We start from the raw sequence: 26127 nt of genomic DNA, 5'->3' as shown, positions 1-26127 counted from the left end.
GCTGGAAATGAAGCGAGGAAACGAACCTCATTTTGTAACCATTCGTGGGTGGCGCGTGCTGTGTGCGATGGTGCTGAGTCCTGTTGGAATGTCCAAGGTCTGCGACCAAAATGCGTGCCCAAGGCTTTAATACACCATCCAGAATATTTTCGCTATGATATTCGCCATTTATTCTGATGACACGTTCGATCAATACCATCGGAGAGCGACCATCGGTTGGTATGGCGGCCCACACCATCACCATGACCGCCGCTTGAGTTCTGGTGGCCAAACGAAGGTATCGGATTTTTGATGATTTTAGTGACATTATTCACCGGAATTCTTTAAAATTTGGTATTTGATGCTCCTAACGGATGCTGCAACCTAATACAGAAAATTGTCTGTGCAGGTCCACGTCTTCGTATAGCCCCTATAAAACTGTACCTCCCGATATTCACCGATTTTTTTTTAAGTTTCGTATTTGAATATTGTAATGGTTGTAATGGCTTAGTGGTTTAGTTGCCTATGCAGGTAAATGTCGTCGTATAAACCTTATTATAACAGCTACATTCGATATTTTTAAGACTTTAATAAAATTTTTAACGGATTTTATTGTTTTTGAGAATTGTTTAATTCATTCCAAATGGTGGAGGGTATTAAAAGTTCGGCTCGGCCGAACTTACAGCTTTTTCACTTTTTGGAATTTCAATGGCTAATTTTTCGATATTTGCTGAATTGGATATTGCTATACGTTCACCTCACGAACCATTTTCGGCTAATGCGACGAGGGTTTCGATCTTTCTTTACTATTCGAACCATTTCTGCTGATGTTGCTGTTTTCTAACGTCAACTTTCTTGCGGTCGGGCTACGCTACCAGTATCACGGTAACGTGCGATGGTACGAGACACAAAAGATTTATTCACATTTAAATGCTGGAGTGCTCTAACGATAGCCACTTGTGGTTTTCCAGCCAAATTTGAAGAAATCACACTATCACGCTTGAATTTCATCACGTATACCATTTTTCTGGAAAATTCTCCCCAAAATGCTTTTGTACGATTGTAAACAATATAATGAGCTGTCACTGGAATAATTTTAACAGTCTGAAGTTGGTTGCATTTGTTTCATCTCATCCTGCACATAAAATATATACATACAATTAACCTGGCGTTTACAAAAGACAAACTGCCTTAAATAACAGTTGTGTATTACTACCCCACATATACACATATTCAATTCCACAGTGAAATGGTGGGGAAAAAGCACCCCTATGTTCGAAATTTTTGGAGCTTTTCGGCTCAAGATTAACTTAAATGATTAAGATTTCAGGATTCCACCCAAACATATAGTACGCATATCCAAACAACCCATACTAGATACCAACAGTGAGTATAATTTAGTACTTTTTGAACAATTATAGTAGGTATTTGCCAAACCGCCACCAGATACCAACTGAGACCTTAATATCAAAATTCTGGATTCCAGTTCTATCCCTTCATCCTATACCCAATTTAGTGCCACATAGTAATTTTTGAACAATTATGGTACACATTTCCAAAACCACATCCATATCTGACAGACATCTACAGACACCAAGAGTGACATCTATATAAAATTTCAGAATATCAGCTATATTCCTTCACCCAATATCAAATTTAGTACCATTCGAACAATTATGATACACATTTCCAAAACCACTTCCTTCTTCCAACTATCGATACCAACAGTAATATCCATACCAAATTCCAGGATTTCAACTCTCCAATACAAGGATTACAGGATTTCAACCCAATAACAAATTTAGCACTATTTAGTGCTTTTCGTACAATTATAGCATACATTTCCAAAACCACCTTCATATCTTAATTTCAGATACCAAAAGAGATCTCAATATCAAATTTCGAGATTCTAGTTATATTCTTTCACCCAATACCCAATATAGTTCTATTTAGTACTTTTCGTATACATTTACAAAACCACCTTTTTATCACAATCTAACCACTAACAAGACTTCAATAAAAATTTACAAAATTCCAACTTCATCCGTACACCCTAAACCAAACTGTTCCCAATTTAGTACCATTTAGTACAGTTCGCACACTTAGTACACATTTCGAAACCCTCCTTTATGTATCAATCTTACTTTCCAACCTTGATTCATATACCAGATATCAATTTTGAATCCGCTCAAATAATACCAAATGGTACCATTCTAAAAACTTAGTAGCATTTTAGAACTTTTCGTAACCATGAAGTTTCCAAAGAGATTTGGTACATCCAACATACACTCCATCATTGACTATCATTCCATTCTAGTCATTTATTATTAGAATTCTAGCTCATTCCGTTTGTCCAACACAAAGTATTAAATTTGTAACACTTTTCATACCTTTTCTGTAGGAATTTCCAAAAACGCAGCCTTATCACAGGCCTACGTACCAATACTGTCTCTCGTGCAAAGTTGCAAGATTCAAACCGCAGCTCTTTCTTTTTTATACCCTCCACCACAGTTTGGAGGGTATATTAGGTTTGTCATTCCGTATGTAACATCTCGAAATTTAGAGACCCCACTAATATACATTCGTGTTCAGCATAAAATTCAATTTTGATCTCGCGATGTCTGTCCGTCTGCCCATCTATCCGTCTGTAGGAATCACTTCCGCTCCCGAACGAAATGAAGTTGGTATATAAAATATTACTCAGATGTGTGTTAGGCCTACAGGTTTTGGGCTATATAGGACCACGTTTTGGTATAGGTACCGTTATATGGAGGCTATACGAAGACGTAGACTCGCACAGACAATTTTCTGTCTTAGGCTGTACTATTCATTACGAACTTCAAATACTAAATTTGAAACACTTCCGGTGAATTATGTCGTTAAAATCATCAAAATACTGAATATCGGGAGGTATAATTATATGGGGCTATACCAAAACGTGGATCTATATGACCCATTTTCAATACCAAAAGTCCTGCAGACATAATACACATATTAGAACCACACAGACGGACGGACGGACATCGCTAAATCGACATAGAATTTTATGCTGGAGTCTAAAATATACGGGGTGAGATGAAAAAACTGCAACCAACTTCAGAATGCTGTCATTTCTAAGACTGCTGTCACTTCGTCCGACAGCTGTTGAAATTAATCCAGTGATAGTTCATTATATTGTTTATAAGCGTACAAAAGCATTTTGGTGAGAATTTTCCGCAAAAAAAAGTTATTCGTGATGGAATTCAAGCGTGATAGTGTGACTTCAGCCCCGGACGTCAAGGAAGTGGACGGAAGAAAACAGAACATCAGCAGAAATGGTTCGAAAAGTAAAGAAGCGACTTGATCGAAACCCGCGTCGCCGTAGCCGACAAATGGCTCGTGAGCTGAACATATCGCAATATTCCATTCGGAGGGTGTATTAAAGCCTTGGGTACGCAAACACTTTGACCGCAGACCTTGGACATTCCAACAAGACTCAGCACGCGCCACTCAAGAATGGTTACAAAATGAGGTTCTTCGCTTCATTTCCAGCGCAATGGGCACAAAAGTTTCGTCTGTAGTATTTTGGAAAGCAAGGTTGTCCATTTGATTGGAAAAAATCTAAACTTATTCTAAAATTTGATGCTATTTCCCACATTTTTTGCTTTCATTCAATAAAATTTAAAAAAAAATATAAAAATTATGCCGTTTGAATTTGTTGAAATTTTTTTATTTCACCCTGTTTATTTCGAGGTGTTACAAACGGAATTTCAAACTTAATATACCCTTCATTCAATGGTGGAGTGTATAATAATATTTTTCCAAACCAAATGTGAGCTGTTTCTGTCAAATTGTTCCCTAATAGTCTTAAAATTTAACATTTCTGAGAGGGCTCGATCCCCCTTATCTTTGAGTTTTATGGTACTCAGTATATATACACGGTGGGCAAACCAGCTTATACTTTCAAACTTATTATTCATGTATTTGGCCGTATTCAGCACATTATTAAGATATGGAAAAGCCTTTACTTTCAGCTATTGTAAAAATATGGAGGAAAACGGAAATTTCATCACTCATACCTCTATTCTATTTGCCTGCGGGACTGAATTTCCGGAAAATCTAATTAAAAATAAATATTTATTATGAAATCTCTACCAATAAAGTCAATATTAAATTCCAATACTCCTCTTGACAGTGACACTGATAATGGCGAAGACAGCCAGAAGCAATTAAACTCTTACTCGATTACATTTTAATGACGGAATTCAAAACGTGTCTGTCTCCGCTTTGTTTCGAAGTAATATCCTTGCAAAAAAAAAAAAACACAAACAAAAACAACATGATTGGAGGATAACATTAAGGATAATGAGGGGAAGGATGTCACTTTTGTCCATGGTCATTTCAAATACACCAAAAAAGGAAATTAATATTTCAAAACAAGAGTTTTCCTGTGAAAATTATTCCGTTTTCATTTTGCACTTTATTGGATGTCAATAACAAGTCATTATCGGGCAAAAAATTACTTCAACAAAAGAGGTGCGGGAGCTGCAACATAGGGAGCAGCGGCGGCAGCATAGTAAGGAGCAGATGCAACATAAGGTGCAGCTGCTACATAGGGAGCAGTATAGGCAGCAGGGAAGGCTGCCGAGTGGGCAATGGTATGGGCATTGTAGCTTGAGGCATAGGGAGCAACATAGGCAGCACTACCCACAACAGCGGCAGCAGGAGCTGTATAGGCCAAGGGGGCGGTGTAGGCGAGGGGAGCAACTACACCTGGTTTAGCAGCAGCTACAGCCAAGAGGGCGAAGAAGCACAAAGCAATCTGGAATATGAAAATAATCCAAACAAAAATGGAAGAGAGAGAGAGAGAGATAGAGAGAGGAAAAAGTTAATTAGTTAATCCTTCACCAACTAATATCCTTAACTACGTAATTATTCCTTTGATGTACTTACAAATTTGAACATGTTGATGTGATGTTGATTTTGTTGTTGAATTTGACTCAAGTTAAACGATAATTGTTAACTACTGTCTTACTTGTTGGAGCCTCCTCCATATTTATAGCCACCGCACAAACACCCCAAAGACAAAAGCTTGCCAAGCCAGCCATCCAGCCAGCTTGCATTTGACCATGGTTAATTGAGTTCATTTGACGCATTAAATGAGGCGATTTTCTTGGCTTACATTACTAAAGCCAAACGGCCAGCCAGCCAACCGACCGATCGACCAACTGACCAACAATAAGTCAAAGGCCATCATTATCATCATCATCAGCGACGGACATCAGTGCTGCTGTCAACACCCCCACACGACCACAATCGTTGTAATTAAAATTCCTCTCGTGTCCAATAATGAATGAATAAAATATGTTGGCCGGTATGTGTGTTCGGTGAATGTGTTTGTACACATGTGTTTGTGTTTATATGTTTGCCCAAGCCAACCGTTTAATGGTCACAGCCATAAGTAATCATTGATATTACCCACACCCACCCAACCATCTCCCGTCCACCCACTTCCCACAAATTGTCGTCGTTATTGAATTAATAAAAATTACCATTATTCGACTTGGCTCATAATTGTATTCAAATGTTAGTCTAAGGATGAGATAATATGTTTGTAATCAATTCGAATGGGAAGTAACCCTACAGCATGAAATGTGGATTTCCGACATTTATCATCCGGCATATGAGTCAGAGAAAGAATAATTTTGCCCATACTTATGTAAATAATAAAAGACTTACATTTCAGCTACATTCTTAAAAGTTTGTACATAGATATAATATCACCCTGGGTTCTTAGGCAAAAGAAGTAGTGATAACACTGTGATGACCAAAGGCGACATATCAACGGGATAATATACCGAAAACAAAAAGACTCATGTCTCTTACGTTTTTTCGCAAAAGTCATGAAATTTTTATTTTACGAATGTACAAAAAATTGGAACCTTCCCTTTTTATACCCTGCACCACGTAGTGGTAAGGGTATTATGTCTTTGTGCATTTGTTTGTAACATGAAAGAGGAAGCAAGATAGACCCATAGTTATTTTTGAGAATCTTCATAGAATCACTTTCTGAGTCGATTTATTCATGCCAGTCCATCTGTCCGTCCGTCCGTGTATTTTTGTGAACAAAATGCAGGTCGTATTTATTATCCGATTGAGATGAAATTTCACAATCAATCCTATTGAAATTGGTGAAATTGTTTACCAAATGGCCAATATCAGTCCAAACGATTTGAATTTTTGCACATCATCGATCGAACTTAGTCTAGAAGAAATTACATAAAATTTGGTGAAAATCGGTTCAGATATAGCTTCAGCTAGCACATATAGGGTGAGATAAAAAAAGCCGCAACAAAGTAGAACGCCATAATTTTTAATTTAATTTTATTGAATGAAAGCAAAAAATGTCGGAAATAGTATCAAATTTCAGAATATGTTTAAATTTGATTGAATTGGTCACCTTTAGCACGAATTATACACACGCTACCCGAATGTTGCTCTGTGGTATTTTGGCCCATTCCCGGCGAAGCGCTTGCTTGAGGTGATCGACAATTTGGTCTTTATTAGTGCCAGCCTTGCTTTCCAAAATACTCAAGACACAATAGTCCAACGGATTGGTATCCGGAGATTTTGGTGGTCATTGTGCGCTGGAAATGAAGCGAGGAATCTCATTTTGTAAAAGCTTTAATTCACCCTTCAGAATACTTTCGCGATAATATTCGCTATTTAATCTGATGGTACGGTCAATTAATACGAGCGGAAAGCGACCATCGGCTGTTATGGCGGCTTACACCATCACCATAGTCGACGCTTGAGTTCTGGTGGCCAACCGAAGGTGCACATTTTCAGCTGACCTCTTTGGCAAGTAAACACGATCATTTCGTTTGTTTACAAACTGCTGGATAACGAATGTTTTCTCATCGGAGAAAACCAACTTCGGCAGTTCACCACTTTCGCTCAAGCGAAGCAACTCTTTAGCTCTTTTGAGTCGAATGGAATATTTCGATATGTTCAGCTCACGAGCCATTTTTGGGACACCGCGACGCGGTTTTCGATAAAGTCGCTTCTTTAGTTTTCGAACCATTTCTGCTGATGTTGCTGTTTTCTTCCGTCCACTTCCTTAACGTTGGGCTACGCTACCAGTATCACGGCAACGAGCGATGGTACGAGACACAAAAGATTTGTTCACATTTAAATGCTAGAGTGCTCTTATAATAGCTACTTGTGGTTTTCCAGCCACATATAAAGAAATCGCACTATTACGCTTGAATTCCATCACGAATAACTTTTTTCTGGAAAATTCTCAACAAAATGCTTTTGAACGCTTGTAAACAATATAATTAGCTGTCACTGGAATAATTTTAAAAGCTGTCGGACGAGTGGCTTACCAATGAAAGCAGTCTGAATTTGGTTGCAGTTTTTTTCATTTTACCCTGTATATACGATTCTGATACTAAAAGGAAGGACTTAGTTTTGTTTAAAAATCTACAACTTTTGCCTAGGAAGTCCTGAATACTATTCTTGACAAAAATCCATGATTTCTGCTCATAAGTCATTATAGAATGTTATTATGAAATCTGCAAGATCTTGCGGCCAGGAGGTCCTAGTAAAAATATTTAAAAAAAATCAAAGATTTTTTTTTCCCAAAAAAAATATTCAAAAAAATCCTTGATTTTTGTCCATTCCTATACTTATTCGAAAAGAAAAAGTTTTTAATGTGATTATTCACCAATAGGGTTTTAAAACAAATAAAAGAGCTGTAAGTTCCGCCGGGCCGAACATGGAATACCCTCCACAATTTATAACGAGCTTGACAGTTTTCAAAAAAAAAAAAAAACAAAAAACAAAAAAAAAACAATAGCTAAAGTCATCAAAATAACGAATATCAGGAGGTACCGTTTTATGCGGACGTGGACATGCACAGCAGTTTTCTGTCTTAAATTGTAGTATCCATTACGAACTTCAAATACAAAATTTGAAACAATTCCGGTAAATAATTTAATTTAAATCACCAAAATACCGAAAATAGGGACGAACCCTTATATGGGGGTTATATTAAAACGTGGACCTACATGGCCCATTTTCAATACTAAAAGTTCTGCAGACATAAAGTACATTTTATTAAAATTTTATCAACCCACTTCATTTCGTTCGGAACCTAAAGTGATTTACACAAACGGACGCACATCGCTTAATCGACATAGAATTCTATGCTGATCAAGAATATACTGTATGGGGTCTAAAATAAACTTAAACTTAATACCTCCAAAACTTAATATACCCTTCATAGTATGGTGGATGGTATAAAAATATGTTTAAGGAATTAACTATTCTAGGCCGGGAAGTCCTTGAAAATATAAAAAGCTCTCTCTCCTTTTAAACTCACCAATAATGTGCTAATGTAAACTGTGGTCATCCAAACTTGAACCTATTGAAGGCCTATATAAGTAAGTAAGGCCATCTGACAACTAAGTTTGCTGCCAAATATATAATTATGATTTAAAATTTAAAGAAAGTCAAATCACAATAGCATAAACACTACGAAATTTATTGTCCAGCAGTTGTCAAAATAGTCTTCTTGTCCGACCTTAAAAGGCCTTGCCTAATAGCCCAAATTGAATTCCCATATACACAGTTGGTGTGTGTATATTTTAAATAGTCAATAAAACACATTCGGATTTTTAATTGTCTACTATCATCACAGGTTGGTTTTTATTCAAAATTCACATTCTCTGATTTACTTCTTCAACAAAAGGGGAGCGGCGAAGGGAGTGGCTACTGGGGCGGCAACAGCGGCAGGAGCTACAGCATAGGCGGCAGGGAAGGCAGCGGAGTGGGCAATGGTGTGGGCATTGTAGCTGGAAGCATAGGGGGCAACATAGGCAGCACTACCGACAACAGCAGCAGCTGGGGCGGTGTAGGCCAAAGGAGCGGAATAAGCCAAAGGAGCAGCAGAGTAGGCCACAGGAGCGGTATAAGCCAAGGGAGCTACTACACCGGGTTTAGCGGCAGCCACAGCCAAGAGGGCGAAGAAGCAAACAGCGATCTAAAAATTTGAAAGAAATAGTAGTTTAGTAAACTATAGCAAGGTATGACTGTAAAATCCTAACTTACGAATTTGAACATTTTGTTGGAGGTTTGTTGTGGTTTGTTTTGTTGACAATTTAAAATTGATACTGAATGCCAGAGTACGCCAGACTTTTATACCAAAAGCCTAAAATGTTTATTTTAAAATAAATATGCGTAACACATGTGCTTACTGATATATATGTATGTGTGTGTGTGTGTATTTGTCAAATTGACAAATTTCCATATGTACTTGGTCAATACCAAATTGTGCCGCCAACAGAAGGTTCTTCTTGCTTGTCTTTAAGGTAATTAACATTTATTGTGCAAGCCTATATTTTGGGGTTATGAAATAATGATTTAAAGATTAAAATCGTTGCTCATGGCCAACCTTCATCAAAATTTACTTTCAATTACACTGTGCAACAAAATAAAGTAGTTTTCTTCAGGATTTCAGAAAATTAATAATTCTCAGCAAAAGCGAAGGTAAAATAGAAAAAAAAATTATATTTGTCGATTGGAGGTTTCATTGGGATATGACCAAAATATATTAACGGCCAAGGATACTTAGAAAAGTCGAGTATCCACAATACTAATCAGGCAGTTAGCGATTAAAGAAACCGGCAAGGAAAAGTCAAAAGTCGGCCGCGGCAGACTATATAATATCCTACGCCACAATGCATATTTAGTATAGCTCCCGTAACACAAGAATTTATTTGAAGTAGATCAAACCACCTATCACCATTAAGCTTAAGAGCAGTTATAATTTGGTTTCAGAGGGAACTAATATATGGGAGGCATATCCAATTCTGAATCGATTTTATATCCCTTGACAAGGATTATGTTAAAAACAAATATCGGGCCCGAATTGGGAACTAAATCCAAATCTGAAGCGATTTTGATAAAATTTGGCAAAGTTATTTCCGAGATCCATAAGATATCTGGTACCAAATATCACTCTTATGGGGTGCATATTACGAATGTGAGGGATTTAAGACTCCAAATCGGATGAAACATATATGGGAGCTAAAGGTATATCTGAATTGATTTTCACCAAACATGATGTACTTACTCCTACACTAAATTCGGTCGGATATGCCAAAATTCAAGTCATTTGGACTGATATTGGCCATTTGGTGCATAATTAACCCGAAATCGGTTGAAGACATACAGGGTGAGATAAAAAACTGCAAAACGAAGAATTATGGCGTTTAATTTTTAATTTTTTTAATTTAAAAGTGTCGGAAATATCATCGAATCTTAGAAGTAGTTTAGATTTGTTCGAATTGGTCACCTCTGGCACGAATTATGGCCTTCAAATATCCAATGAAACCGTGACACGCTGCACGAATGTTGCTCTGCAGTATTTTGGCCCATTCCCTGCGAAGCGCTTGCTTGAAGTGATCGACACTTTGAAAATTCTGGAAATTAAGCGAGGAACCTCATTTTGGGTGGCGTGTACTGAGTGCGATGGTGCTGAGACCTGTTGGAATGTCCAAGGTCTGCGGCTAAAATATTTGCGTGCCCAAGGCTTTATTACACCCTCCATAATACGAGCGGAGAGCGACCATCGGCTGTTATGGTGGCCCACACCATCACCATGGCCGCCGCTTGTGAGTTCTGGTGACTAACCGAAGGTGCACATTTTCAGCTGACCTCTTTGGCAAGTAAACACGATCATTTTGTTTGTTTGCAAACTGCTGGACAACGAATGTTTTCTCATCGGAGACGGAGATAACCAAATTCGGCAGTTCACCACTTTCGGCCAAGCGAAGCAACTCTCTTCCTGCACTTTTTGGAATTTCAATGGCTTTACCCCGAGATCGTTTTTAAAATATTTGCCGAATAGAATATTGCGATATGTTCAGCTCACGAGCCATGTTTGGGTCACTGCGACGCGGGTTTCGATCAAGTCGCTTCTTTACTTTTCGAACCATTTCTGCTGACGTTGCTGTTTTCTTCCGTCCACTTCCTTGACGTCGGGTAAGAAGCGATGGTACGAGACACAAAAGATTTATTCACATTTAAATGCTGGAGTGCTCTAACGATAGCCACTTGTGGATTTCCAGCCAAATATAAAGAAATCACGCTATCAAGGCTTGAATTCCATCACGAATAACTTGTTTTCTGGAAAATTCCCACCAAAATACTTTTGCGCGTTTGTAAACAATATAATGAGCAGTCGCTGAAATAATTTAAACAGCTGTCGGACGAGTGGCTTAGAAATGACAACAGTCTGAAGTTGGTTGCAGTTTTTTCATCTCGCCCTGTGTATCTTCAATCGATGTCGCATTTATTGCACCAAAAATTGTAATATATGCTCAAGTTATACGCATTCAAAAATAAATTCCCCATAAATGTGCTTATTTGTTATATGAGCTCTTCTATATATGCAATGTGGTGTAGGATATCATAAAGTTGGTGCAGCCCTACTTTGGTCTTTCTTTACAGGTTTTTCACTAAATTATTTCAAAATTGAAATTTGGAATTCGCAATAGGAACCACCTTCTCTGCTAAAAAATTGTCAATACAGGTCAACGTTTTCGTCTAGCCCCCATATGACTATACCATCCGATATTCGATATTTTAATAATATCAGAGGCCATTCCAGATTTTTAGAATTGCAATTTCTTCCAAATGTTGGACTAACTTATCTGCTTTTTTACTTGTTTAAAGTCCTATCAAACGAAAATTAGAACACTAGCTTTGATATTTGGAATGATTTTCTAAATATTGTTTCCAGTCCAGCGGACATTGTACCTCTCATGAACCATCAGATTACAATTTATTTAAGGTTATTGTAATTATTAGCGGTACAAAACGGGAGTTTTTCTTATATTACCTATCCTGTATATTAAATAAGAAAAATTGTGGGGTAGTCCCAACAAAATATAGTCTCATGTTGATGATTTTTGGGAAAAAGATTTTACGTCAACAAAAACCTCTTCATAATTTTTTATCACATCAGGACCATCAGTCAATATAAAATGAAAATAAAATTTCGAAATTCCAAATATTTCGAAAACTAATATTTTGTTATACAGAGTAATTGAAAGTTAAAGGTAAATATTGTTATGCCTCACGTAATGCATTTAATTACCTTAAAGACCACTAAGAAGAACCTTATCTTAGCTGAGCATTTTTATGTTGCCTAACTACGTACATATGTAAATGTATAAACTTGACAAAACGAATGGTAAATATATGTGAGCACATGTGTTACGCATATTTATTGCTAAATGGACATTTAAAGCTTTTGGTATAAAAACCTACTACACGCTGTCATTCATTATCAATTTTCAATTGTCACCAAAACAAAACACAACAAACGCTAAACAAAATGTTCAAATTCGTAAGTTTGCTTTAAAAAAAAAAAATATGTCATACCTTGGGGCAGATAATTAAATGACTATTTTGTCCTGAATTTTTAGATCGCTGTTTGCTTCTTCGCCCTCTTGGCTGTGGCTGCCGCTAAACCCGGTGTAGTTGCTCCCTTGGCTTATACCGCTCCATTGGCCTACTCTGCTGCTCCTTTGGCTTATTCCGCTCCATTGGCCTACACCGCCCCAGCTGCCGCTGTTGTCGGTAGTGCTGCCTATGTTGCTCCCTATGCCTCCAGCTACAATGCCCACACCATTGCCCACTCTGCTGCCTTCCCTGCTGCCTATGCTGTTGCCCCTGCCGCCGCCGTTGCTGCTCCATTAGCCACTCCCTTCGCCGCTCCTCTTTTGTTGAAGAAGTAAATCAGAGAATGTGAATTTTGAATAAACACCAAACTGTGATGATAATAGACAATTAAAAAAAAAATATGTGTTTCAGTGATAATTTAGAATGTAGTTAGATACATATGGATTGTGGTAAAGAAAGACATATGTATTTCCCCAGTCTATGACCATATAAGAGGTATGGTTTGAAATGTTTGACAAACATTTTTTATACCCTACAACACTATGTGTTGGGGGTATTATAAGTTTGATTGGGCCAAAAATTATGTAACACCACGAAATATTGATTTCCCACATAGGAAAGTATATATGGATCTTCCTATCTCGCCGAGCTGAGTCGATCTAGCTATGTATGTCCGTCCGTCCGTCTGTCCATATTAATTTGTAATCACTCTACAGGTCGCAATTATGGTCCGATCTTCACGAAATTTAAAATGTAGGTGGGGCTAGGGTCAGAATAGAACCCTATTTCTTTTGGTGATGATCGCATAATATTTAGGGGTTGAAATGGACCAAAAACTGAAAAAAATCCTGATTTTGCACTTGCTCTACAGGCCGCAATTATAGACCAATCAACGCAGAATTTCGCATGTAGCTAGAGTTTAGGGCTGGCAAGAAGCCTACCCATTTGGGTGGTCATCGGATAATATTTAGCGGGTAAAATAGGCCATATCTTTTTTGTTGAAAAAATTCAAAATTTTTCATTAAACCGCGAATATTTTAAATCCCAGCGAAATCACAAAGCCATGACAAGGTTACTTCTGATCTTTACATTGATGTTAACATCAAACAAAACGGATATATAGCAAAATATGTGCGATATATATGTCTATCAAAGAAGATATGCTTGAAAAATCTCATATATGTCGAGAACGGCTGAGCTGATTTCGACAGTTCTCATTAATTCAGAATGGCATCTTGGCAGGAAACATAAAACGTCTAAAAAAATCGCATAAAAATATCTCTCTAAAGATGAAAATATTGATTTTGTAAAATTTTCTCATATTTTTTCCATTTTGTCATATTTTCATTTTGAATTAAACATTTGGTAATATTTCTACAGCTAACAAAATTAAGTAGTTAGGATATCAGGATATCATATACAGATCGCATTTATGGCCCGATCCTTACGAAATTTTGCATGGAGATAAGATGAGGGTCAGAATAAAAGCATATTCTTTTTGGAGATGATCGCCATATATTTAAGGGTTGAAATGGACCAAAAAACTGCAAAATTGTCAGCAGGTCGTAATTATGGGGGTTACCGGACATTGCAAAAGCCAAGCAGTTTTGGATGGCCATCCAAAAATATTCAATGTGTGAAGGAGTTTGCAAACTTTTATAGACAAAATACGAAAATGCCCATTCCAGTGACTTTTTGGAGAATTCACAAATACAGGAAAGACGCACTTCTGATTATTTCGTTAACGCTGATTTAGTTGAAGAATATAGTCAAATGGCTGTATCTCATATAGATGCGTTTTAGTCAAAAACCAATAATAAATGTTGATCTTTTGCCACTTCTTAGAGATTATAGGTTTTTGGGAAATATTGGTTCCAGATCTAGGAAGACCATCTACCAATAAATTGGAAATGAGCAAATTAGTTTAAGTTGCTATTATCCGAAAATTAGAGAACGAAACCTGATGGTTTTCTTTTATTATTTGTCACAATATCTTGTGGAATTCGTTCGAGTATCTCGCCTATATAAACTGTATGGTTTATTATAGTGTTGTAGGGTATTCAACGGTCGGCCCCGCTCGACTGTAGCCTTTGCTTACTTGTTTCTTAATTGTCGTTAGACTAACGATATTTATAAATTTTTTGGAAAATACTTAATCTTCACATATTCTAAAAATAACCGAATGTTTTTGGCAAAATCGCCAAGGTTCAGATTTTTGTCCAGAAATAAATAACAGGAACTCTGAATAAAATTGTTTTTGGCAAAACCACCAAGGTTCAGGATTTTTGTCCATAAATAACTTGGGCCATGTAGACCACAATCAGCAATTCTGACTATAAAACTTGTGGTTATTTAGGAATAAATTTATTTTGAAAATTTATTTTCGAAAATCCACGATTATTGGACAGAGCGTCCTTGAAAAATATTGCTTTAAAATCTTCGTTCTTTGGACAGTATGATCTTGAAAAAAATATTTAAGCCGTTGAAGATTTGTTGGTTTCTTATAAAAAATGGATACAGTTTTCAAAAAAAATACATATTTTTTAAAATCCACGATTTTTAATAACATCCAAGATTACTTGGGCAGGAATTTAATCAATTGACAATTTTGTCTTCCTGAATATCCTTGAAAACTGTTTTAAATTTTTGGTAAGGAAGTCGTTGTCAAATACTTTCAAAGACCCATAGGTTTTTTGAAAGGATGTCACTGAAAGATGTTATAATAAAATTAATAATAAAAATTTGGACCTCTTTTATACTTAAAACGATCCTGATTTTTCGATAAAATTGTCCTTAAAAGCACTTTTCAGAATCCGCGTTTTGACATAATGTCCTTAAATAAATATTTTTTTTTTAATTCATAATTTTTGGGAGAGGATATCCTTAATAATATTAACAAAATCCACAAACAAATTTAGGAAACCCACGATTTTTAAACAGGATGTGTTTAAAGAATTGAAAAATCGACGATTTCTGAACAATTACCAATACACGAATTTTAAAGTCGAGCGGGGCTGACTTTATGATAACCTACACCACGTTGCATATATAACCCATTTGGTGCACAATTAACTTGAAATCGGATAAAGGTCTATATGGGAGCTATATCCAAATCAGATCGGACCTCGATAAAATTTGGCAAAGGTATTTCCGAGCTCTATAAAATATCTGATACCAAATATCATTGTTGTCGAATGCATATTACGAATGTGAGGGATTTAAAGACCAAATCGGATGATATATATTTCATGGGAGCTAAATCGATATCTGAACCGTTTTTCAGACATTTTCATTTCATTTCATTTGACAGACTTATTCCAAGACCCAAATTATATAACATTTTACAGGTTTGGTGCACAATAAAAGGTAAATCGGACGAATATATATATATATATATATATATGGGATAATAAAATTGGTAAAGGTGTTTCTGAGCTGTATTTGATATATTTTCCCAAATATCGTTATTACAGATTGGATACTTCGTCTGTGCAGGACAAAAAAAAAAAAAAACAAATCGGATGAACAATATATATGGGACCTATAACTATATCTGAACCGATTTCGAACAAATTTGCATTATTATTTTAAGGCCTTATTTGGTCGTGTGCAAAATTCCATACTATATGAGCTGATATGACACGTTTGGTGCACAATAAAAAGAAAATCGGACGAAGATATCTATGGGAGATATATTTAAATTTCGATCGATTGTCTCCAATTTCAATAGGGGTCGTTCTAGGGTCAAACAAATGATTTGTGCAAAATTTCATCTGGATCGGGTAATAAATGCCATGCCTAAATCGACTCAGAATGTGATTCTATGCAGATCATCAAAATGAACTATGGGTCTATATCGTTTCCTTTTGCCTACTACAAACAAACATAATACCCTGACCATCCTGTGGTGTAGGGTATAAAAATGCACGATATGTATTGAAAATATATTGAAAAAAAAAACTATAAAATTCCAAATTTTACGACAGCACATTTTAAAATTTTATTACCCAGCACTTTTAAATAACATTGAAAATAATTAAAAAAAATCTACGATTTTTATACGGGAATGGAATCCACAATTTCGAATCGGAAGTCAATAATTATAATAAATAAAAAATTAAAAAAATATTTTTTTTTCTTAATCCACGATTTTTGACAGAATTTTTCTTTGAAAAATATTTTTCAAAAATCCGCAATTTTTTGACAGGGAGACTCCCTCAAAAATAATTAAAAAATGCACAATCCTTGGACAGAACTACCATCAACTAGTAAAAAGCAGCAAATTCGGTCGGGCCGAACTTGGAATACCCTCCACCATTTGGTATAAAAAAAATAAAATCCGTTAAAAATTCTGTTAAAATCTAAAAAAATCGACTATAGCGTAATATTGGGATCTATACGAAGATGTGGACCTTCATAGGCAACCTTTGTGATAAGACATTACAATATTTAAATACGAAACTTAGTGATGAATAATGTAGGTAAAATGATAAATTTCTGTCACACTCTTTAATACCTATTAGGAATTTCAAATATAAAAAAAATCAAAATAAAATTCGGTGTATTTTGTACCTAAAATCGTCAAAATGCCGAATATAGGGAGGTACTGATATATGGAGCCTATACGAAGACCTGGACCTGCATACGAAATTGTTTGTCATAGGCTGTAGTACCCATTACGAATTCTAAATACGAAATTGAAATCAACTCCGGTGAATAATGTTCCAAAAATCGTTAAAATATCGAATATCGGAGGGTACCGTTGTAGGTGGGCTATACGATATCGTTGACATATATGACATTTCTCTTCCAGGGGGGTAAAGTGCTTAGAAATAAATTCTGGTATGGATTTTTAGACAATTCCATTGAAAAATTTAGCTAAAATCATCAAAATGCCGAAAACGGGGGAAGTATTTTTATATGGGATATATACGATTTCGTGGACAAATTTTCCTATGTATATCATTTTCACAGTTGATATTTAATTGACAAAAATATGCAAATTCAAGAAAATTAGCTACTAATTTCACATAGGAATATTCAAAGAATCTAAACCTTGAACAGATCTAAATACGATTTATATGTAAAGTTTAAACCCGATCAAAACCAAAAGACAACAACAAATCAAATTTCGTTTCTAAATTTCCATTATCATCACAGATGTTTTTTATTCCAAATTAACATTCTCTGATTTACTTCTTCAACAAAAGGGGAGCGGCGAAGGGAGTGGCAACTGGAGCAGCAACGGCAGCGGGAGCTACAGCATAGGCGGCAGGGAAGGCAGCGGAATGGGCAATGGTGTGGGCATTATAGCTGGAGGCATAGGGGGCAACATAGGCAGCACTACCAACAACAGCGGCAGCTGGGGCGGTGTAGGCCAAAGGAGCGGAATAAGCCAAAGGAGCAGCAGAGTAGGCCAATGGAGCGGTGTAAGCCAAGGGAGCAACCACGCCGGGTTTAGCGGCAGCCACAGCCAAGAGGGCGAAGAAGCAAACAGCGATCTAAATATTGAAAATTATGAAACAATTATTTGTAGGTTTTGAATTATTATTGTTTTCTGGGTTTACTTACGAATTTGAACATTTTGTGGGAGGTTGGTTGCGATTGCTTTAGTTGACAATTAAAAATTGATAATAAATGATCAAAGTCTAAAGTCTTTTATACGAATACCGTCAAATGTTTCTTTTCCAATAAATATGCCAATCACACACACATACACTTCAAAAGGTTGACGTACTTTTCAGTTAAATGGTTGTATGTGTATTTGTGTTTATAGTAAACGTATGGTTTTGTATGTATGTAAAGTGTAGTAGCAGCTGGTGGCCCCAAAATGTCTTACAACTAAATGTGTAGTTATAAATTATTACCTAGATTCAGTTCCAATCTGTGGCAATAAAAATTAATTGCATTTTAGTTGGTTTCATTATTATTATAAAAAAAAAACATATTCCAATTCACTCTTGTTTATGACGATATCTGATTTTAATACGGTTTGAGTTTTGAGCCAAAAAGTTATTTCTTAATATGGGGTCCGATTAAGTGAATGATCGGCCGAAATGTTGATTCCCTCCACCTTATTAAATTTTAATTATGTTTAACTCAGATGCTTTAAAATTTAGTGTTCGTCCATATATTGGACCTATAGAAATACTTAATTGTACTCTGTTCAGTTGGAAAACATCTGGTTAGGACACTAAATAAACCTTAATTGGGTGCTACCGTTGCATATAGCCGAACTTTTAATACCATCCACTATTTGGAATGAATTTAAAAATTTTGAAAAAAATAAAATCCGTAAAAAATTCTGTTAAAATCTTAATAATACCTAATATGGAAAGTCGCCGTTATATTGGGGTCTATACGAAGACGTGGTCCTGCATAGGTAACATTTGTCATAACCCATTACAATATTTAACTACGAAACTTGAAAAAATCCAGTGAATATCATGAATATGCCGAATATAGGGAGGAACAGTTATATCGGGGCTACACGAGACCTGGACCTGCATAGACAATTTTCTGTCACAGGCTGGAACTAAAAAACCTGTAATTGGGCGCTACCGTTGCATAGAGAATACATTGCCAATTTATGCCACGATTTTTTTCTACGTATTAAGATTTCCAAATATCCAATATCAGGCATATCGGTTCGTAAATGTAACAAGGACCTTAAATATACCCAAGTGGAAGATATCTTCAAAAGACAAAGGAGGAGGTATGGTTATGTGGGGGTTATAGCAAATACAGAACTCATATGGCAATGTTTTATACCCTACACCACATAGTGGCAAGGGTATTATGTCTGTGTGCATTTGTTTGCAACATGGAGAAGGAAGCGAAATAGACTCATAGTTACTTTTGTGAATCTTCATAGAATCACTTTCTGAGTCGATTTATGCATATCAGTCCGTCTGTCCATGGATTTTTGTGAACAAAATGCAGGCCGTATTTATTATTCGATTCAGATGAAATTTTCCAAACAATTTTTGGCCCAAGGGACAACCCAATTGAAATTGGTGAGAATCGGTTCAAATGTAGATACAGCTCCCAAATATATCTTCATCACATCCGACCAAATTTGATCTAGTAGCAAGTACATCAGATACAGATAGCACTCATATATATGTTTCATCCAATTTGACGTTTAATTCTCTCACGTTTGCTCTACAAGAATGATATTTAGTACCAGATATAAGATACATCCCAAAAATACCTATGCCAAATTTTAATAAGATCGGTTTAAATTTAAATAAAGCTCCCATATATATCTTTATCCGATTTTAAGTTTTTTGTGCACCAAATGGTTAATATCAGTCCAAATGACTTGGTCGAACTTAACCTAGAAACAAGTACTTCAAATTTGGTGAAAATCGGTTCAGATATAGATTAGCTCCCATATATATGCTTCATCCGATTCGGGGGTTTAAGTTCCGCACATGCTCAGAATGCACTCCACAACAATAATCTTTGGTACTAGATATCACATACAGCTCAGAAATAAGTGTTTAAAATTATGTCAAGATCGGTTTAGATTTGGATGTAGCTCCCATATATATCTTCAATCGATTTCGGGTTAATTGTGCACCAAATGGCCAATATCAGCCCAAATGAACTCAATTTCGGCAATTCCGACTGATTTCATCGTAGAAATAAGTACTTCAAATTTGGTAAAAATCGGTTCAGGTACAGCTATAGATCCCATATATATGTTTCATCCGATTTAGTGTTAAAGTCCCGCACATGCGTAATATGCACTCCACAACAATGATATTTGATACACGGCACCAAATGCTGCTTGAAAATACTTCTGCCAATTTTTTTCTAGATCGGTTCAGATTTTTATATGGCTTCGATATACATCTTCATCCGATTTTTTGGTTATTGTTCACCATATATGTCATATCAGCCCAAATTGGATACATTATTTCATATTCAACCGAATTTTACGATTCGGTGAAACTCGGTCCGTTATATCTCTGGCTCTAATAAATATGTTTTAATATAATCCTTATCCTAAAAGTTTCAAAATACTAATCTGGATGTACAGTTGTAAATGTGGAACAATAAGTACCATTTTCCCATCTATCTCCGATTTCTATATAATATAATTTGAAATCTCATCTCACAACTCACTTTAAACAATAAAATATTTTTTTGATTCCAAAACTTTGACCTCAAAAACATAACCTTCTCTTCGCGTAGGCAGTATTTGTCTTTAACTCTAAAGTAACTCATAGCTATATTTACATATATTTGTTAAGCATTTTGAAAATGTGTACCGCATACTTATTGGCCTGCACAACACTTTAACACGTTTAGTATAAAAGACTTGCGTACTCTGGCATTCAGTATCAATTTTAAATTGTCACAAAAACAAACCACAACAAACCTCCAACAAAATGTTCAAATTTGTAAGTTTCCTTAAAAAAACGAAAAATTGGAATAGATTTTTTATGTGAATTCTTCATACAATTCCAGATCGCTGTTTGCTTCTTCGCCCTCTTGGCTGTGGCTGCCGCTAAACCCGGTGTAGTTGCTCCATTGGCTTATACCGCTCCTCTAGCTTACTCTGCTGCTCCTTTGGCCTATTCCGCTCCATTGGCCTACACCGCCCCAGCTGCCGCTGTTGTCGGTAGTGCTGCCTATGTTGCTCCCTATGCCTCCAGCTACAACGCCCATACCGTTGCCCACTCTGCTGCCTTCCCTGCCGCTTATGCTGTTGCTCCTGCTGCCGTTGCTGCTCCAGTTGCCACTCCCTTCGCTGCTCCTCTTTTGTTGAAGAAGTAAATCAGAGAATGTGAATTTTGAATAAAACCAAACTATGATGACAATGGAAAATTAACAAAATGTGTTGAGTTTTAATTCTTGTATTTTCTATCTAAGCTCTATTACATATTTGAATTTGTCTCTATTAGATCATTTAGAGCTAAAATGGATGTATGGGGAACCACTCTTTGACGATACTGAATGACATAATAATATGTTTCAAGATATTTTATAGTTTACACAGCAAAGTATGTGAATTTTCCGATTAAGTTTTCATGAAAGCTTCTTTTTAACGGGATCGGAGCAAGCAAAAATATTAAAAAAAAAAAGTAATGAATGGCTATAGTCGTGCGGAGCCGACCATGTGATAGCCTACAACACTACAATAAGTTAGAAGCCCCTTTATGTCCAAGTCCATTTTGAAAGATTTCGTTTTTGAAATAATCTCATTTTGAAAAAGTACAATTCAAAATTGTAAGTCAAATTGAAAATATCGCATGCGATAAAAAAATATGACAATAATTGAAAAAATGGAACAATAAATTTTAACTTTTTTGTTGGCAGATTTCTACGCGATTTTCTTAGATTTTTCCCTTTTCTGGCAAGAGTCCATTGCAAATTAGTGAAAATTGTCAAAATCCGTCCAGCGGTTCTTGACTTATAAGCGGAATAACTAACATCAATTTCATTTACATATATATTGTTCCTTTTTCGCTACATATCCGATATGTTGGCTATCAGCATCACTGTAATGGTCAGTAGTGACCTTCTAATATATTTGTGATTTGGCCGGGATTAAAAATATTCGCGTTTTGTGAAAATTTTCGAATTTTTTCACATGAGTTATTTTACCCGTTAAATATTGTCCGATGACCTCCAAATTGGTAGGCTTCTGCCCAGCCCTAAACTCTAACTCCATCCAAAAGTTCGCGTTGATTGGTTTATAAATGCGCCCTGTAGAGCAACTGCAATATGTGGAAAATTTTCAATTTTTTTTTTGGTCCATTTCAACCCCTTAATATTTTACGATCATCTCCAAAAACAATAGGCTTCTGTTCTGGCCCTATCCCCACCTCCGTTCTCCATTTCGTGAAAATCGGGCCATAATTGCGACCTGTTCCTTGATTACAAATTAGCATGGCAGACGGACATACAGGGTTGTCCATATTGGACGGACCCATCTGGCAACGCCATAACTTTTGACAGAGATGTCACATCGCTTAATGACATACCGCGTTTAAAGCGTCAGTCCAAGCAGATTTTTACCATGAACCAATACACGCCACGCGAAATAGTTGAAATTTACATTCAACAGAAGAAGTCAATTGTGAAAACTCAACGTGCTTTTAAAACATTAAAAAATGTGAGAAGTGCGTCTTCTAAGAACACCATTAAGCGTTTATACGAAAAATTTTCGACTGGTAAGGCTTTTTCTAATCCGAAGAGGCCACATGAGGTCCACAAGAACATCCCAAAAACGCCGTTCTCAGCAGTTGGGCATGGCTCGGTCCATTTTACAACGGATTGATTTACATTTGTTCCCGTACAAAATTCAATTGACGCAAAGAATGTTGCCTGCGGACAAGCCTCGTCGATTGGAATGGGCCCAAAGAGTCATGGGTCCGTCGAATATGGGCAATCCTGTACATAGGTAGATCGATTCAGCTCGGCAAGATAGAAAGATCCACATATACTTTCCTATGTGGGAAACCAATATTTCGAGGTATTACATAATTTTTGGCCAAATCAAAGTTATAATACCCCCAACACATAGTGTTGTAGGGTATAAAAATATTTGTCATAAAATTCCACTGTAGGTCCCACAATACATCAATAGTGTAAATCTTACCTTTACCCCTGTACTTCATATGTGTTTATGTAAAATTCTCCAACAGAGCATCATTTTAGAAGAATGACGTCAAAGACAAAAATATTCGTTATCAAATTTCATCATAAGCCACAAAGGAAAAGAAATATCTATGTCCATTATATATGAGAAAAATGTTTGCATCTATATCGACAAAAACCCGAACATTTTCTCTCATTTTTCATCAAATTTTCTTTGGACTTTTTACGAGTTGACGCCTGAAAATAACATAAAATATCGTTTTAGGCACAAAGTGTTAAAAGAAGAAATATTCTACATAAAATTGCACTATAAATCTCAAAATAAACCATATAGCTAGGTACAATAGTTTTTATGAAAATTTCATTCAAAATTTATGAACTAAAAGTGAAAATTATGTGTTAGACTTTTTGCTTTTAATTTAACACGTATCCAATGCGGCTCAATATCTTCATTTGTACTTCATTTTTGGGGAAAGTGTCAAAGGAGGAATTATTTTGGATCAAACCTTATTTTGAGTCTCTGAGCAAAAGAAATTTGGGTACTTTATATGTACCTTGAATAAATAGTATAGAAATAGTATAGAAATCTTCTGAAATACCAAATTTGAAACAATTATGTGGGTAAAGGTAACTAGGACTATCAAAATACCGAATATCGGTGTGTATCTTTATATGTGCGCTATAGGAAAACGTAGAACTAAATATTCAATGTCCTGCCAAAGGCCTAGACCCATTATGACCTACAAATACCAATTTTTAGACAAATCCGTGAAAAAATGTGGCAATAATCATCAAAATACCGAATATCGAGAGGTACCGTTATATGGGGACTATACTAAAACGTGGACCGATATTTTCAATACCAATCATCCTAGACAATATTCATATTGTTCTGCTAAATTTTGACGCTCTACGTCAAATAATGTGGGCTGTAACGTGATTTTAACGGACCATTTGGACGGATTTGGAAATTTTCAAAAAAAAAAAAAAAAAATAAAATTAGTTAAAAATCCCTATAAAATCTTAAAAATACCGAATATAGGAAGCCGCCGTTATACTGGGGTCTATACGAATTCCTGGGCCTGCATAGACAATTTTCTGTCATAGACTGTAGTTCCCATTACGAACTCTAAATACGAAATGTGAAACAACCCCGAAAACAATAAAGAAACAAAATGTCGGTAATATCATCAAAACACCGAATTTTGGGAGGTACCGTTGTATGTGGGCGATATCGTGGACCTAAATGGACATTTCTCTTCTAGGGGGTAAAGTGCTTAGAAAGAACTTCTAGTATGGATTTTTAGACAATCCCATTGAAAAATGTGTGTAAAATCATCCAAATAACGAATATATGGAGGTACAGTTGTGTGGGGGATATACGATATCGTATAATATAGACAATACTCTTCCAGGGGGTAAAGTACTCAGAAGGAACTCCTTTTGTAGATTTTCGGAAAATTTAGTTGAAAAATTTGGCTACAATCATCAAAATACCGAATATCGTGGGTGCCGTTATATGGGGACTATACGATATCATGGACCGATAAAGCCCATCTTCGAACTCGACCTGCCTGCAGACAAAAGACAGATCTGTGCAATATTTTAGCTTCCTGTCTTAATTAGTTTTGACTGTAGCGTGAATTTTATGCTGATCAAGAAATATGTACTTTGGTATGTCTAAAATTATAATTTCAATGAGTTACAAATGGAATGACTAACCTAATATATCCTTCATGCTATGTGTGGTAGAGGGTATAAAAATGTGGAAGGGATATGAACTTGGCCCCTATATTTAGATAACCTTGTGATGTAAACTTTCAATTCGCGGATACACATGTCTTCTATTCTTAGCTCTACCTTTATAATATACTGGAGGTATTTCTTTTTGACGCACAGTGTTATATAGAATATATTAAAATTATAATAAATGAATTAATTGCAGTATCGGTAAGGCGTGGTCCATCACCGATCAATTCTAGCAATAAATGATCGAATAAAGGCCAATATAAATATCATACTAAGCTAATATCAAAAATCCAAGAATTAAAGCAAAATACGCTATTTTAATTATCCAAAGTCATCACAGTTTGGCTTTTATTCAAAATTCACATTCTCTGATTTACTTCTTCAACAAAAGGGGAGCGGCGAAGGGAGTGGCTACTGGGGCAGCAACGGCGGCAGGAGCAACAGCATAGGCGGCAGGGAAGGCAGCAGAGTGGGCAACGGTGTGGGCGTTGTAGGTGGAGGCATAGGGGGCAACATAGGCAGCACTACCGACAACAGCGGCAGCTGGGGCGGTGTAGGCCAATGGGGTGGAGTAGGCCAAAGGAGCAGAGTAAGCCAAAGGAGCGGTATAAGCCAAGGGAGCAACTACACCGGGTTTAGCGGCAGCCACAGCCAAGAGGGCGAAGAAGCAAACAGCGATCTGGAATTATATGAATAATCACATTAGAAATCTGTTCTAAAATTTTGCAATTATTTTTACAGCAAACTTACGAATTTGAACATTTTGTTGGAGGTTTGTTGTGATTGGTTTTAGTGACAATTTAAAATTGATACTGAATGCCACAGTACGTAAGTCTTTTATACTTAACGCTTTAAGAGTTTTGCTGGCCAATAAGTATGCGGTACACATTTTCAAAATGCTTGACAAATATGTGTAAATGCCGTTCGTACCAATGAGTTACTTTAGAGTTAACGACAAATGCAGCCTACGCGAAGAGAAGGTTTATTTTAGAAGGTCATTTTTTGGAAGTTACATTAAATATTTAACTGTCTTGATAGAAGTTGATGGATACGTTGAAATGTTGAGGTTATCTTTTCCACGATAACATTGCGAAGAATTTACTCAATATTCTTTTACAAATATATGAATTGAATTAATTGGGAATAAAAATATGATCGAATTTGTTACATACTAGGCCGTTTTAACCTTTTTTTGTGTATCTGAAATTCCCAAGGCATATAAAGGCGGCGCAAAAGTAATCTTCCTATCAGAAATGCTATAAATTTTTGGATTGGCCCCTATGTTCCTAATTACAACTAGAAAACATCGGAATGTCTGTCAAGTACATATGC

The 26127-nt window shown here is 36.1% G+C and overlaps 4 protein-coding genes across 4 annotated transcripts; 2 read left to right on the top strand and 2 right to left on the bottom strand.

Moving 5' to 3' along the window:
• Window positions 1-4470: 4470 nt before the first annotated feature.
• On the bottom strand, window positions 4471-5012 carry LOC131806949 (cuticle protein 38-like). The gene is made up of 2 exons (XM_059131916.1): window positions 4994-5012; window positions 4471-4788 (listed from the first exon to the last, which is right to left on the bottom strand). The coding sequence occupies exons 1-2, from the start codon at window positions 5010-5012 to the stop codon at window positions 4478-4480; spliced, it is 330 nt and encodes a 109-aa protein (XP_058987899.1). The 3' UTR covers window positions 4471-4477.
• Window positions 5013-8663: 3651 nt separating this feature from the next.
• LOC101895213 (RNA-binding protein 14-like) lies at window positions 8664-25599 on the bottom strand. Its single transcript, XM_020037807.2, has 7 exons — window positions 25546-25599; window positions 25173-25474; window positions 21001-21199; window positions 18004-18087; window positions 17628-17933; window positions 9073-9156; window positions 8664-9004 (listed from the first exon to the last, which is right to left on the bottom strand). The coding sequence occupies exons 1-7, from the start codon at window positions 25555-25557 to the stop codon at window positions 8696-8698; spliced, it is 1296 nt and encodes a 431-aa protein (XP_019893366.2). The 5' UTR covers window positions 25558-25599; the 3' UTR covers window positions 8664-8695.
• Window positions 12332-12799, top strand: LOC101895562 (cuticle protein 38-like). Its single transcript, XM_011295433.3, has 2 exons — window positions 12332-12376; window positions 12456-12799. Exons 1-2 carry the CDS (start codon window positions 12365-12367, stop codon window positions 12765-12767), a joined length of 324 nt encoding a protein of 107 aa, XP_011293735.2. The 5' UTR covers window positions 12332-12364; the 3' UTR covers window positions 12768-12799.
• Window positions 20761-21260, top strand: LOC101895043 (cuticle protein 38-like). Its single transcript, XM_020037806.2, has 2 exons — window positions 20761-20843; window positions 20911-21260. Exons 1-2 carry the CDS (start codon window positions 20832-20834, stop codon window positions 21217-21219), a joined length of 321 nt encoding a protein of 106 aa, XP_019893365.1. The 5' UTR covers window positions 20761-20831; the 3' UTR covers window positions 21220-21260.
• Window positions 25600-26127: the final 528 nt, after the last annotated feature.

The sequence above is a fragment of the Musca domestica genome, unplaced genomic scaffold, assembly GCF_030504385.1.
Source record: "Musca domestica strain aabys unplaced genomic scaffold, Musca_domestica.polishedcontigs.V.1.1 90, whole genome shotgun sequence".
NCBI classification, from domain to species: Eukaryota; Metazoa; Arthropoda; class Insecta; order Diptera; family Muscidae; genus Musca; species Musca domestica.
This window is presented reverse-complemented; position numbering and strand designations above follow the sequence as displayed.